This window comes from Pterocles gutturalis, unplaced genomic scaffold (assembly GCF_000699245.1).
Source record: "Pterocles gutturalis isolate BGI_N339 unplaced genomic scaffold, ASM69924v1 scaffold478, whole genome shotgun sequence".
NCBI lineage: Eukaryota > Metazoa > Chordata > Aves > Pterocliformes > Pteroclidae > Pterocles > Pterocles gutturalis.
This window is the reverse complement of record NW_010125351.1, coordinates 2,955-16,619: the sequence shown is the minus strand read 5'-3', so window position 1 is coordinate 16,619 and position 13,665 is coordinate 2,955. Positions and strand designations below refer to the sequence as shown.

The window sequence follows — 13,665 nt, the reverse complement described above, 5'->3', positions numbered from 1 at the left end:
ATTCACAAATACAGGAGGTGAATTCCCCCCACTGTCACTTTTGAAATCCCATTATTATACGCTTTTATACACTGGCCTTTTCATTTTATACAAGCAAATTACCAAAGTTTCCTAGGTTGAACTAAAAACAGCAGCTCATTTAAAAATTCGTACAAGGACATAATTATTGCATATTTACTATGTTTTTAAAGCCCCGCTTATCCAGTTCAAGCCAAGACAATGATACATTGGGGCTCAGCTGACTGATCACACAGCACAGATGATGAGTAATGTACACGGAGTGACCTGTGCAAAAGATCACACACTGACCTAGCAAACCCTTCAGCAAATACTCAGAGAACAGTGAGCATTTCTGAAAGTCTGGATTAGCCCATGAACAAAAAAGAGCTACCAATAAGAAGGAAAAAAAAATCTATTGCTGCACTCTACGCATCGCTATGTTCAAATACGTTCAATTCAAAGACCAAATTATCCTTATATGAAACTGAGTATCTGAAATGGAATAACCTCCATTATCTGGACAAATACCTAGTTCATTATATAAGGAATTTGAAATCTACCAAGGGCCAAAATAAAAAGAGCTGAATGTAGGAGATCCTAGCCCTCTCCCCTTTCTTTCGTTTTGATAAGCATTTTGCATGCTTTGCTCATTGTTTACCGAACATTTTCACTAGTTTTCTATCTTATGTACACACATACACAAACACCCCAGAAATTAAAGGGAAGCAGAACTGGCTTTTATGGTTCAGAAACAATACAGAGGCATCCTAGATTAGTTTCTGGTCAGATTACTATCCCTAGACACAAACTGAAGAGTGCCTTGCACACCAATTAAACAAAAACATCCAGAGGAGACATAAACCCACAGACTGCACACCCCATCTCCGGAGGGAGAAGTCTGTGATAAATCTTTCAGAAAGTCCACAGAACAGTTGAGCCAGACACAGCAAAGCCAGTGGGGAAAAAATTCTATGTGGAAAAACCATACTAGCAGAAAAAGGAGCCAGGCAACCTGGCAGCCTCATCCTGCCAGCACAGTGTATCCCTCCATGGTCTCCTGTATCGAACCCTCGTACACGGGCTGCATTTCCTGCAGCATCAGGCCACACTGGTCAGCTAGACCTATGCTGACAACCTACATGTCATCGACTAAAGCCCAGGGTTGGGAGAGAGCCCCCACCTGCAGCCAGGTATTTGTGTCGCTCCCACTGGTAACTCCAAACATCCTCCCCTTGCAGAGGAGACCCAAAGGGACGCTTTCCAGGCTGCCCCGGACCAGCAGAAATCACAACCTGTCATAGAGGGACATGATACCCAGTCCAGGGCCTCCAGCCACTGAAAGCAGGCCAGGAGCCACCGTAGCTGCCCTGGTGGGCAGGGAGCCCATGCTCAGCTGCCCCGGGCTCCCCACAGGGCTGGGGGCACCCCGACACCCCTCAGCAACACAGCCACTTATTCAGAGCCACTGGCCGCCCTGGGGCAGGGGCAGGGTGCATGTATGCCCGCCTGCAACCAGCTCTGCAGCCTGTGCCCTGAGAGCATCTTAAAAGAGCAACCTTCCGTGCAAGCAACAGCTTGATCTGCCATCCCAGTGGTCAATGACAGGGCTTCTGCCTGCTTTGATATGGGGACTACTGACGCCTCCATTTTCATACCTGCCTTTGCAGGGAGATTTGCTTACGAGAAGATGGTGTGTGCTGGCCATTTTAGAGAGCAGGAGGCAGCCAAATGCAAGATGATCAATGCTGCACTGAAGCTCTGAACTATGCCAGAGCACAGCACCATCTAAAGAAGTCACTGGATAAAACTCACACATATTTTAAGCAACTCACTTCTACCAAGAAACACCATCATCCCAAGTGGATGCTATTCATCCACTATATTGCAATCCCATACAAGTCGGGCAATGAGAGTCATCACCCATTAAAGCTGTGATGGTGCAGCACATGAGCCACACCATTTAGTTTATTATTGTTTGTAGAGCTGCAGCAAGGCTTTGTCTACCTCAAAATTTTACAGTAGTTAAACTGTTTCAAATAGGGGCATGATTTTCTACTGAAGTGAAAGGAAAAGGTCCTCTTAAAGTGGACATAGCCAGTCTGCCCTAACAGCCACACCATTAACCTACTTTTTTGTTTCTGTCTTGCTGCATCCATATGCAAGAAGGTGGAAGCAGAAACAGAGAAGCTTTAATGATATTAATATCCTTTTGAGACTACCCAAAATACCATTTAGCAGTCCAAATAAGCCTCTCAGTTTATTTATTTCTCTCCTAATAACTCTGGCTACATCTGAACTAAATTAAGCAGCTAACCCCATTTAAAGCACAGCTCAACAGCTTAACTGACACACTCTCAAAGAAGAATTTGCAGTGTAGGGTGTGATCTCCTTCAACAGGCTCCACATAGTGTAGTGAGTTGGCACACAACCTGAACTATTCATTCATCTTGGCTCCCTTCTAGTTAAAGCGAGGGACAGGTGCCTCCAGAGGACCATGCAGCCTGACCTGAGACCCATCTGAGACAGCTGGGCTCATCGCTTCCCTGAGTGCTGCCTGCCTTAGCAGAGGACCAGGAAATAAAAGGCATATTCTTTCAGCTTGGTGGGGGAGACCTTCATCAGTGCTTTAATGACAGAATCATGGCAACATGCTAGCCATCCCACCATATTACTCCAGCTTCACACTTGTGTGGCCCAAGCTTTTTCAGTAGGAGAACACCAGCTCAAAATCAAAGCAAGCAAGCAGAGCATCAGGCCTGTGTAAATTCTCAGAGACTTTGACTATAGATCCAGACGCCTAAGGGGAAATCTACTTCTTGCCTCTTGTGTAGGTCTATTTGAAAAATGCAAATTGTGAGAAAACAAAACCTTTTTTGCTTCTTGCTTTTTATCCAGTTCAGTCAAATTACTAAAGCCCATGTAATTTTCTGGGCTTGATTTTTGGTGTTATTCTCTCCATACTGGCTCTGCCTAAATCCATATACAGAGTGTGTGTTTCTGCTCCATTTTAACACATTCCATTATGCAAATGTTAGTAATAAATATACACACGTTCACACTGATCAGTATTATGCATAGGAAACAATTTAATGCATATACACTGACTTTTCTTGCCTTCCAAGTTATATTACTAGTTAAATCTTAGGAGAAATCTTCAAGAACCACTTTAAAATATGCTCTAAATTCTCCTCCCACCAATCTTGAATCATAAAAGTGTCGCAAAGCAGGCTCCAAAACCTAACTCACTGTATAATAACAAGCAGCAATATTAGTATAAAAACACATTTTCTACAATGATTTGAGTGCACTTAATGTTCTCCAACAGAATAATCAAGCTCGGTTTAATAGCAGAGATAGATTTAACCACATCTACAAACATGAAGAGGTTTATATGAAATGTAGATTTTGAAACGTTTACTATACCAGAACTTGACTGGTTCTCAGATGGCAGATGGCAAACTGATGTGAAATGATGTGGATCAGATATTAAAGGGGAAAAAATGAGCTGAATGCAAGAGACAGAAGAAAGAGATTGATTATTAAATGCTACAGAAAAGAAGGCATCCATCAGTGTTTTCCAGGCTGAAAATTCTTACAGAAAGGAAAGAAACAGATAATAGCTCTTCAAAAAACAAACACTCACCCACCTCCCCTTCTCCTTGTACACCACCACCCACAACAATCAAACACACAGTGAGAGACCAGATTCTCAGCAGGCACCTACTGAAACCAGTGGAACTACACCGATTACTCCAGATAAGGATCTGGCCCACTGAGTTAATCACTGTTACCCAAAAGAAAATATAAATCCTAAAAATAAATCATTACTAATAATGTGTCATCCAGCTTCCCTATTATGTATCTCTCAAAAAATGTCATATTTTCCTGAATACAATGAAGAGCTTTCACAAGCTGCAGCACTCTTTAAATAGCGCACCTGGCAGAGAGAACACCACACTGTATAATTTTTGCAAACAAATGCCTTTCTCTCACCTTCCCTCTCTTTAGAACATGCAACATGTTCTAAAAGTCCCCAAAGTTAAGCTCTTAATAGGGATGAATGTTTTCTTTTATTTCGCTGTTGTTGTTGTTGTACAAAAGAGGACTCACTTTTCAGAACGGCACGTGACAAAAGTTGGGTCTAGCTTGCAGTCAGCTGGGTAGCAGAAAACATACATTATGTGGCTGCCAGCACTGAAAGCTTGCATTTAATTTGTCAAAGCCTTCAGCATCTCTGCTGAGATGTAACTCTTTTTAATGGTCACATGTCTCTGATACTTCATCTTGAAAAGAAATCCAGGTGGTTTTTCTCCCACTCCTCCCCAAATGCAGATAAAAGCTTTCCTCTCTTCCCTTCTGCCACCTACACAAGGCGAGTCCAACTCTGCAATGTAGACAGCAAACACAGGCACCTTCTCCTACTCCTGGTGCTGCTGTTTTCTCTGTGCCTTCCTCCCCCACACCAGCTGGAGGGGAGGAAGCGGCAGGGGGAAGGAAGGAGGAACAGCACCTGGAAACAGGATGACCTGGCACCTGGGAAAGGGTGAGATCGCCCCGCTTGCCTGGCAAAGGAGGGAAGGGGCCATGGGAGGGCTCTGAAGAGGTGGGGGACCAGGGTGGTCGTGTGAGGATGGGGTGATGGTACTACCATGCTGTGGGGAGTCCAGTGAAAGGAAGCAGGCTGGGGGCCAGGATGTTGGGGGGCAAATGAGGAGAGGAGAAGGGTCCTGAACACAGCTTGGTCTCCAGTGGAGGGGGAGCGGAGCGGGGGGTACCTGAGAGGTGATTGCAGAGGCAGAGTCAGGGTGTGAAGACACTTCAGAGGCTCATGCACAGTGGCCAGAATGGAAAAGGCAAAAATTAGTCTGCCTTCCTCTCCCTACACCCATGCCAAGTTTAGCTCCAGCTGTAGGAATTTTTCTTGTGTCGTGCTAGCACAAAAAATTCAATATAATTCCTGGTTTTCATTTAACATACAACTGATTCTCCAACCCACTGCAGTCTGAGCGCGAGCAAATGAGAAAGTCACTATGAGGTTCAACTGAAAGGGCTTGGGGTTGTAGACACTTCACACTGCTCCAGGGCTTGCTCACAGCCTTTACCTTGCAAATAATTTCCAGCACATCTCGTGTGGTGTCCCCGGGACGGATGACTGTCAGAGCAGGCTGGTTGTTTGGCAGGCAGAACCAAGACGGTGTAAAATACTCATGGACCCAAATATCACAGTCAGGATTGTGCTGATGGACGCTGCTCAGTGTCACTTCTTTTTCCCTCTAAACAGAGAAAATCCATTGTGAGTCTACCAGACAAATACAATCTCCCTCTTCATCAATAACAAGTGTAAGGAACATTATATGCTGTATCAAAAAGCCCTCTTACAGAAAAGACATTTATTCATAAGCTGAGATTGAAGGCTAGTCTGGACAGGAAAACTTTGCAGGTTTACCCGAGCAGTATAAATGTGCCTTCCCATGCCACCCACAAAGCTACACTGATTCAGTGCACTTATCCTGCCATTCCACCCTATGGCTATTGGGAATGCTAGGAATGTAACAAAAAACAATAGTGATAAAAAGATATTTAAAATTAAAACCTAAATGCACTGTGTTTCTGGGTAAACCAATCCAAGCCCAACAAAACTGTTGTAGATGCTACAGTTCCTATACCTAGAAATGGCAAAATAGTGAATTTTAGCATTTACTTTGAATTTACTGTCTTTTATACATTTGAGTTGTGCCCCAAACTATAAATCCCCAGGAAGTGATGGAGCTGCAGAATTCCTGTTTTCTGTAAGTGGGCTCACGCAGCTAAACCCATATTCACTACATGAAGAATGTGACTCTTAGCACTGTCTTAATGCTGTTTTATAGCTGACTTTCTCTGGGGAAAGAGAAAGCAGTTGCAACTGTGGCTGCAAACACAGAAGCTGCGCTTCATAGTTGTGACAACTCTAAATTATGAAAACCCCATATGGCCGTCACAAGGACCCACTTTCCAGAGCCAGTGGTGCCCAGGTCCTCCTGTGGGCAGGCATTTCCCTGGTGTGCAGTGCTAACACCCCTCTGGGTCGGGCACCTCCAGCTGTGCTTGGGATGCCACAGGCAGCGAGCCCTTTTGACCATGGCCAACCAGCTCAAACTTTCCCAGAGCGGCTAACAGCCCTATATCATGCAGAGGGTCCTCTCCTCTCCCAGGGGCTCCCACAGTGCTAGAGTCAATGCTGCACTTAGGCTGGCTGCAAATGGTGGGGGGAAGGAGGTGGCTGGAGAGCTGATGTTTTACCTTGCCATCTGGGACCGTATCGTCAAAGATTCCTTCAAGGGATTTCTTTACTGACTCGACTCCTTCACCAAACACCTGAGGAACACAGAGCGACTCTGCTTTAAAACATGAACACGCCTCTGCACATGTCTGCAGCACAGGCTAACAGGAGAACAGTGTACCTAACATCTATCATGGAAATCAATCTGAAAAATATTAATAGCATTCATCTCAAAACACAGAAAAGGAAAATATTAGCTCGTTAAAAGGAAGGGGGGATGAAGGACAAGCTGGTGATGGGGCACCATGCTGAAAGATTAAAGGCCAGTTCTGCTTAGTGGTTGGACTTACTTGGTGGAGCTGGACAAATTTTACCTCCTTTTGTTCTCAGTTTCCCCACCTGTAAAGCAGAGGAAAGGAACACTTCTCCACCTCTGCTAAGGCTGAGAAACCAGAATAAGGGCTTCGCTTCTGGCTGTTTTTATAATAAGCCAGCTTCCAAAAAGTACTTAGCAAACATTCAAGTACTGCAAGTCACTGTAACCCTTCTCTAATGGAACAAGAGCTGGTAGTGCAGCACAAGCCAGAGAGCCACAATCAACAAGACTCCATGCAGGAGGAGCAATAGGAATATTTACAGGATTCACCCCAAATCAGCACAGGACTGCATCAGACAGGCAAACAGGATTATTACTGCAGCAGAAGCTTATAATTAAAACTAAAAAGTTAGGTTTTATAGTTCCACACCAGCACAGGTTTACGACCGAGTTGCTAGGTTTGGCTGTTAACTAATCTGTAGCTCAAACAACACAAACACCATGCAGGACGGGAAAAGGTCACTGCCCTTTCTGGGATTTACAGTTTAGTGCTTCGACTTGGCAATACTTTGCATGCTACTACATACAAACTGGGGCAATGTGTGCAGACACCGCATTTAGACATTCTGATACTTTATTTTTTCTTTGACTCTCTCCAGTATGACTTCTCTTTAACCTGGAACAAAATCCCTTTTCATGCCTGTGCTTATTGAAGAGTGAGGAGGGTAGGGCTGGGGGCGGAGGGAGGAAGTGTGAAGAATGTATTTATCCCCACTGAAAGAAAAAAAAAGGGCGAGTTCAGGAAAAAAAACATATCTGAAGACACAGCACAGGCAAGACTCCAGCTCAGGAAACAGGATTGCGCTCAATTTGGGGAAAATAAGTACAAAGCAACAGGGATGCTACAGCACCAGTGGAAAGAATTGGGAATGTGTTCATGAAGGCATCTGCTTCTTCCTAGCAAAACCCTGAGCTTTTGCTTAGCCACTAAATACTTCGTGAACTTTTAATGTCTCACTAAAAACAAGCTAAACAGTTTTGCAGCATTCATCCTCTGCTAAACAAAACAAACACCCACTGCTGCCTTAACAGAAGGAAGAAGACATCACAGGGCACAAAACAACATGTGTTCCCAGCCTTTCTCCCCTCAAAAAGTGAAAGTAGAGAAAGAAAAGAAAAGCCTACATTTCCTGCAATTCAATGAGGTATGGCTCTCAAAAACTGAAAAGTATGATTAGGGATGTTTGGAAAGAACAACAGGGAAGCACCTTCCTACCACACCGAAACACATTTTCTAGAGAAAGATCTGGGCAGTGACTGGGTGGAAAAATTTCAGCTTTTGCTTTTTCAAAAATCTGACACAAAACAGGGACTGTCCCTACTAAATACAAAGCTTTTTGTTACTTTAGGAATTTCTCCCCAAACTTAGCTACATTTAAAGTATTCTACAAACACGTAATTTTAATTTAATGAAACAAAAAACTCTGCACTTTTTTATTTTCATTCCAAAGTTGTATCTGTTTCACATGCCTGCTTTGTTACTCCTGAGTTTAGGGTAAGTACCCCCAGCAAAAGCACAAGCAGCAGAAATGCAGCACAGTAGAAATGCAATCAATTCAGCTAAAGAAGGAAGGAACTCCAAACCTCGTTTGAACAGGAGCTGCTGTATACTTATCTGTAATTACAGTCACTGATTTTTGAAGAGGATGTGGAATGCGATGACTATACACCGTGAAAGATGAAACAAGCAAGTTTAAGGTTGGGTATGTAAGTGCTTGACGCAAGTGACTCTTTGCATGAGCTGCATTCTGCAAGCTAACAAATAAGCCTTGAAAATAACAGTATCACAAACTCCCACACACTTACCTGATTAATGCTTGGCCTCCCTTGCTTTTTCTTTGAGGTAGTATCCAGTCCCCAAAGAGAAGAAAACCTGCTTCTCCGTTTACTGGCAGATCTGGACATGGCCTGCGTCCTTCTCCTCACTCCGGACTCCCCTGTGCGAGCCGCCACCTGTCAATGCCACATGGTTTTAAAATCAAAGGTTGCAGCATCCCACTCCACTATGGCTTACATAATCTAATGAACAGTGGAATCTAGTTTAAAAAAAAGGCAAATACTATGGCAGCAATGTGTATTCACAACAGGGACAGTGGTGATCTGCCAGGCTACTTCCTTCTCACTGCAGTTTAACTCACTTCTTGCATCATCAAACATAAAAATTTTAAATGGACAGTACCCCCCCCCCACCCAGGCCCCTGTCCTATTTTTTGGCATTTAATCTGAGATATTTTGAAGCAGCCTAATCATCACAGAGCAAAGCCTCAGCACCAGTGAAGGGTATGGGTTTTTTTTCTTTTTTTTTTCTTTTTTTTTTTTTTCCTCCTAACAATGTTTCAAAGCTGGACACACGAAACCTGAGATTTCCAAACTTATCTGCTGCTTCCGAAAAGCCGCTCTTTCTCTTTGCTCTTTCCTGTGGAAGCATTCTGGGCATCCTGGAACTGACTCATAACTGTTACAAGGCCAGATAAAGGCTTGCAAATAAGGTATTTAAAACCTGCACTTCCTTAAAGATAGCAACATTTGAAGGAGTAAGCAAAACACAGGAAGAAAAAAAAGTGAGATGAAATGACACATTCGATTAGAGAACTGTTAACTGCTTGGGTACTTGAAAAATGGCCTGTGGCAACCCCTTCGGAGCAAAAAGATATTTGCCTTCACCGAAACCAAATATTTGCCGAGTGTTTCCCAAATGAGGAAGCTCTGGTAGAAATTAGTGTGACATTAGTCAGAGACGAAGTGTTTAGGCCAAAGTTTAAGCAGATTTCCCATATGGAGGTGGCCTCAGGAGAGTGAGCTCCTCTTCTGCGTAAAAGGGAGTGGTAGGAGACGGCAAGGTGAAGCTAGACAGACAGACAGACCCACCCTGCCGACTTGGCCGTACACTTCCTGAAACACCTTTGTACTGGATTCCCACAGCCGAAACTAGCAAAATGTGACTGTTGTTTGGCAACCCCAGCAGGGAACACCCGAATCTCTGAGTGATGCCCCAAGGTACGGAGCTGAGAAACTGGTTGGTTGGGTGCAGCAGATACAAAAACCCATATAAAGACGGCACGAACAGAAGGCTGGCTTGTGTACCCAGGGAACCATCGCTGCATGAGTAACAGTTATTCTCTTTGGGAAATGTGGACAAATCAAGGAAAAGGAGAACTTAACACTACTGCAAGCGGCTCCATTTCCACAGCCTGGACTTACAAGATGTTTCTTAGCTGTACCTGGGATGTTTGTGCAGGGGCACCTAGGAGACTTAGCACATCCGCTGACTAATGTACTGAGGAACATCTTCAGGAGAGCTAGGGATGCCAGACTGTCACCATGCAGCACCCAGCTTGAGTCTGAGACTCACTGCACCATCTCCACGCAATTGAGGGCAAAGGAGGACACAAGAGTTTGCTTAAAGGAGAAAGCACGTGTCTTTTCCAACACAACATATTCAAAACATTTTTTCACTTGGCTCTCAAGAGGCACCAGCATAAAGAGGCAGACTGTTTTTCAGGCTAACACTCAGTGCTTTGCTAGATGCACAAAAATAAGCATAAATGCAAATTACAGCCCACCACTTAAAAAAAATATAAATCCACCAGCAATTATCAGGATTATGACGCTCATCTTTTCATATATAAAAGAATAAAAACGCCCCTGACTGAATTACAGCTCTGGATTCAGTTGAAGGGTACAGCTGACATCTACAAGACAACAGTGGAACTCAGCTATTTCTGTGAAGCTCCAAGAGTCTAAACTGAAACTACAGGAACTTGATTTAAATTCATTAGAAACCCACACTTTGCAATACATTTCCCTGCATTTTTAAGAGCTGGGTTGTTATATTATTTAAATTTAAACATCCATTTTAAACATTATTTGCCACACCACAAGTAGATTAGAAGAACATTTTGCCTCCCTTGTGGAGCATCAGGTGTTGATCACTGGAGACCAGGTATTGGACTAACTGGTCAGTAGATTCATCCATATGGTAGAAAGCAAGCCATGCCCGAGAAGGTCTCAGCCAACATGTGCTTACGGCCTTGGAAAGACCCCCATGGACTTCCCTGGACTTTTGGATCAAGCCCATGTACACAGACATTAGAGATGAGCCTGCTCTTGTAACAGGAAGGTCTGTTTATAGAGAGCATACTCATAGTGCACATCTGGAAATTCAAAATCACATGTTTAGGAGAAACATGGTTCTTCTACTTCCATAAGGCCATGGCTTGCAAGCACCTGCTTTTTAATCTATATCCAGGACACACACCCCTTTCAGGAAGCAGAATATTCTGCATGGTAAGGTAAAGGCTCAGCCCCCAGGCACAGACTGCTGTTTGTTGATGTGATCTCTGCATTGGACGTGTGAAGTGATTTGCAGGTTGGCAAAGATGACCCCTGGCCTCTGTTCAAACTTACCAGTGCATGAAATGACGAGACTGAAAAGATTCCAAGACGGCCCATCGCAACTTTTGTTGGACGGCTGGCAAAAGCAAGCAGTCTTTTAGGGTTTGGGAGCTCCCCTCCTTGGAGACTAGCCAAGTAACAGCGGTACCGAAACAGGTCCATCTGGAACTGTTCAAGATTTTGTTCCCAAACAAAGATCTGTGTACAGCAAAGATTGAAGAGTGAGACACATGAAAAGAAAAGGGGAGAGGAAGAAGAACAGAGTGGTAAATACCTTAAGAAAATTTTGTTCCCAGTAATACATCTCTTTTACCAATGCTGATATCATTCAAGAAATTTTGATTTCCCTTCTTTCCCACTCTCCACTACCCTCCCCAACCCAAACAGGGTACAAATAATAAAAGTTTTCATTAGATGGAAAACAACTTTTTTTATGTTCATGGCAGAAGTCTTCTCCTGGGATAAACGCTCCTTTGATACCATGTTAATAGGATTAAAATTCCATTTTTAATTTTGTTTGTATTCCAGGATTCTCTTCTGAGCAGTCCCTTAAGAAGCTTCTTTCATGCATCAAGGGCATCTGAGAAACAAGAAGACCAAACCCCACCAGATTCCACATACAGAGCACCTCGAAACAGCAGCCGCAGCAGCACCGTTGCTGTAAGCATCAACAGAGCTCGTCATACTTGAAAAAGTGCAGTACACTGGGAATAATTACTCTTACCAGTGGAAGAGCACTTTAATCAGCCTATGTAAGGACTTACTTAAACAATTCAAATTGCCGATAGGAAACAGTTTCAAAGCATTTAGAAAAACTCAGTTACATAAAGAGAGAGACTGCTCTGCCCTCTCACTGTGATTGACAGCTTTTGAGTGCAGCCCTTTCAACAGAGGCAAGCATCTCCCCCCTCTCGCTGCTTCTTACCGGCTTCCAGGGGGTAGAAAATTTCTTTAGCTTAGCCTGTTAGGGCCTCGGCCGCTCCCTATGGTTTGCATTACAAGCGCATTTGGCAGCCGTGGTAAAAGAGTTACAAAATAATGAAGCAGGAGCCATATGTTAGTTTCCTAAAATAAGGTGCTGCTGCGGCAGTGGGAGAGACATCTGCTCTAGGCTCGCTGCTTCTCAAATGCAACTACGTTGTCCACTTGAAGTCAGAAGGATCGGCCCCGAGGCGCAGCCAGGGCTGCAGCCATGAGGTCAAGGCAGGCCCTCACAAGAAGTGGAAAACAAGCATGGATTCTTCATCCCATCTGCCAGCAGAAGAACCAGCCTCCTGCACTCCTAAGACAACAGCAACAGCAGCCTTTGTCGGTCTATGACCAGCTCATCTCTGACCAGCTCATCCCCAAGGCATCCTGCTGACGTGGCCTGGTAGCCTCTTCACTCCCCTAAAGCTCTCACTCAGCCTCCAAGCAGCTAGCCAAATCCCTTGTGTGGAAGCCAGGAGAAGACAGCCCATGCTGTACCTTAGTGCACGTTGTTTGGAGAAATGGTGCAACTAGGGCAGCCAGCACAGTTCTTCTGCCAACACACGGCCTGCCTGCTCGGGGGAGCTCTGCCTGCACACACACAAGGCACAGTGGGAGCAGACAGAGGTACCACTAATCTGAAGGCAGCTTTAAATATTTGCTAGAGGCTTATTTCACATAAGCAAGCAAGATTACTTGATCCAGTATGGTCTTCTTCTTCTTGGAGTCCGTTACTGAGGACAGCTGCATTTCACCCATTTTCTTCATCTTCTCATCCATATCAATCTTCTGCTCCAGCTTTTTTATCTCTGTTTTCAGGAGCTTGACGGTGTCCTCTTTGTGATGTTGCCTTGCCACCGCAGTTGCACAAGCTGAATGGATTGCAGTGATCCAGTTCTCCAGTTCAGTCTGGCTACAGGTCTGGAGAGGGAAAGGGGGATAAAAGAAGTCAGGTTCCTCTTTAAAATTGTTTGGAGATTAACAAATGCAATTCCAAGGAGTTTCCTTTCCCTTTGATCTTAAGATTCAAAGCCTTAAATCCACTTACGAGAGAAGTAATAAAAACCCCATCATTCTTAAGTGAGCCATTTTTAACTCTGCACTAGGCATTCGGTACTTAGAATTACACCTATATCTGTGCTTTGCAGCTGTACAGTGTTTCCCAGCAAGGTCTCAGGAATTACCTTCCTTGTTCAATGTAATGCTGCCATAATTTGTAGCTCAATATTTAATGATGTTTTCTAAACTCACAGTTCCTTAAAGGAGGGAAGGTACCAGTCTTTGTGCTCCTCACAGTAAGGAGAGCTTTTTTGGCATGTCATAGTTAGTAAAAAATTAATGGCATAAAACATAATCATTATGAGTACCTTTATTATAATTTATAGACAATCAAGCTTTCCAGTTCTGAAGGTCCCAAAGCACTCTGAAGACAATCCTGTTATCATTAAAGGCAGGCTCATTGTAAATTTTACAGCTCTGGTACTGTCCCTTCCCAAGCTTGTGTGGGGAAAAGGGAATAACTCCCCTCCCTGGAGGTGTTCAAGGCCAGGCTGGATGAGGCTTTGAGCAACCTGGTCTAGTGGAGGGTGTCCCTGCCCATGGCAGGGGGGTTGGTACTCAGTGATCTTTAAGGTCGCTTCCAATCCAAACAATTCCATGATTC

At 44.1% G+C, this 13,665-nt stretch overlaps 1 protein-coding gene across 1 annotated transcript in view; it reads right to left on the bottom strand.

The window, feature by feature from the left end:
- LOC104465467 (T-lymphoma invasion and metastasis-inducing protein 1-like) overlaps positions 1-12,961 on the bottom strand; it is a gene marked incomplete at its 5' end in the record, with an annotated part of 60,101 nt that extends 47,140 nt beyond the window's left edge. Inside the window, 5 exon segments of the mRNA XM_010078517.1 lie at positions 5,103-5,273; positions 6,283-6,357; positions 8,445-8,591; positions 11,046-11,231; positions 12,699-12,961. Coding sequence (XP_010076819.1) covers positions 5,103-5,273; positions 6,283-6,357; positions 8,445-8,591; positions 11,046-11,231; positions 12,699-12,961 — 842 coding nt within the window.
- Between the last annotated feature and the right edge of the window lie 704 nt (positions 12,962-13,665).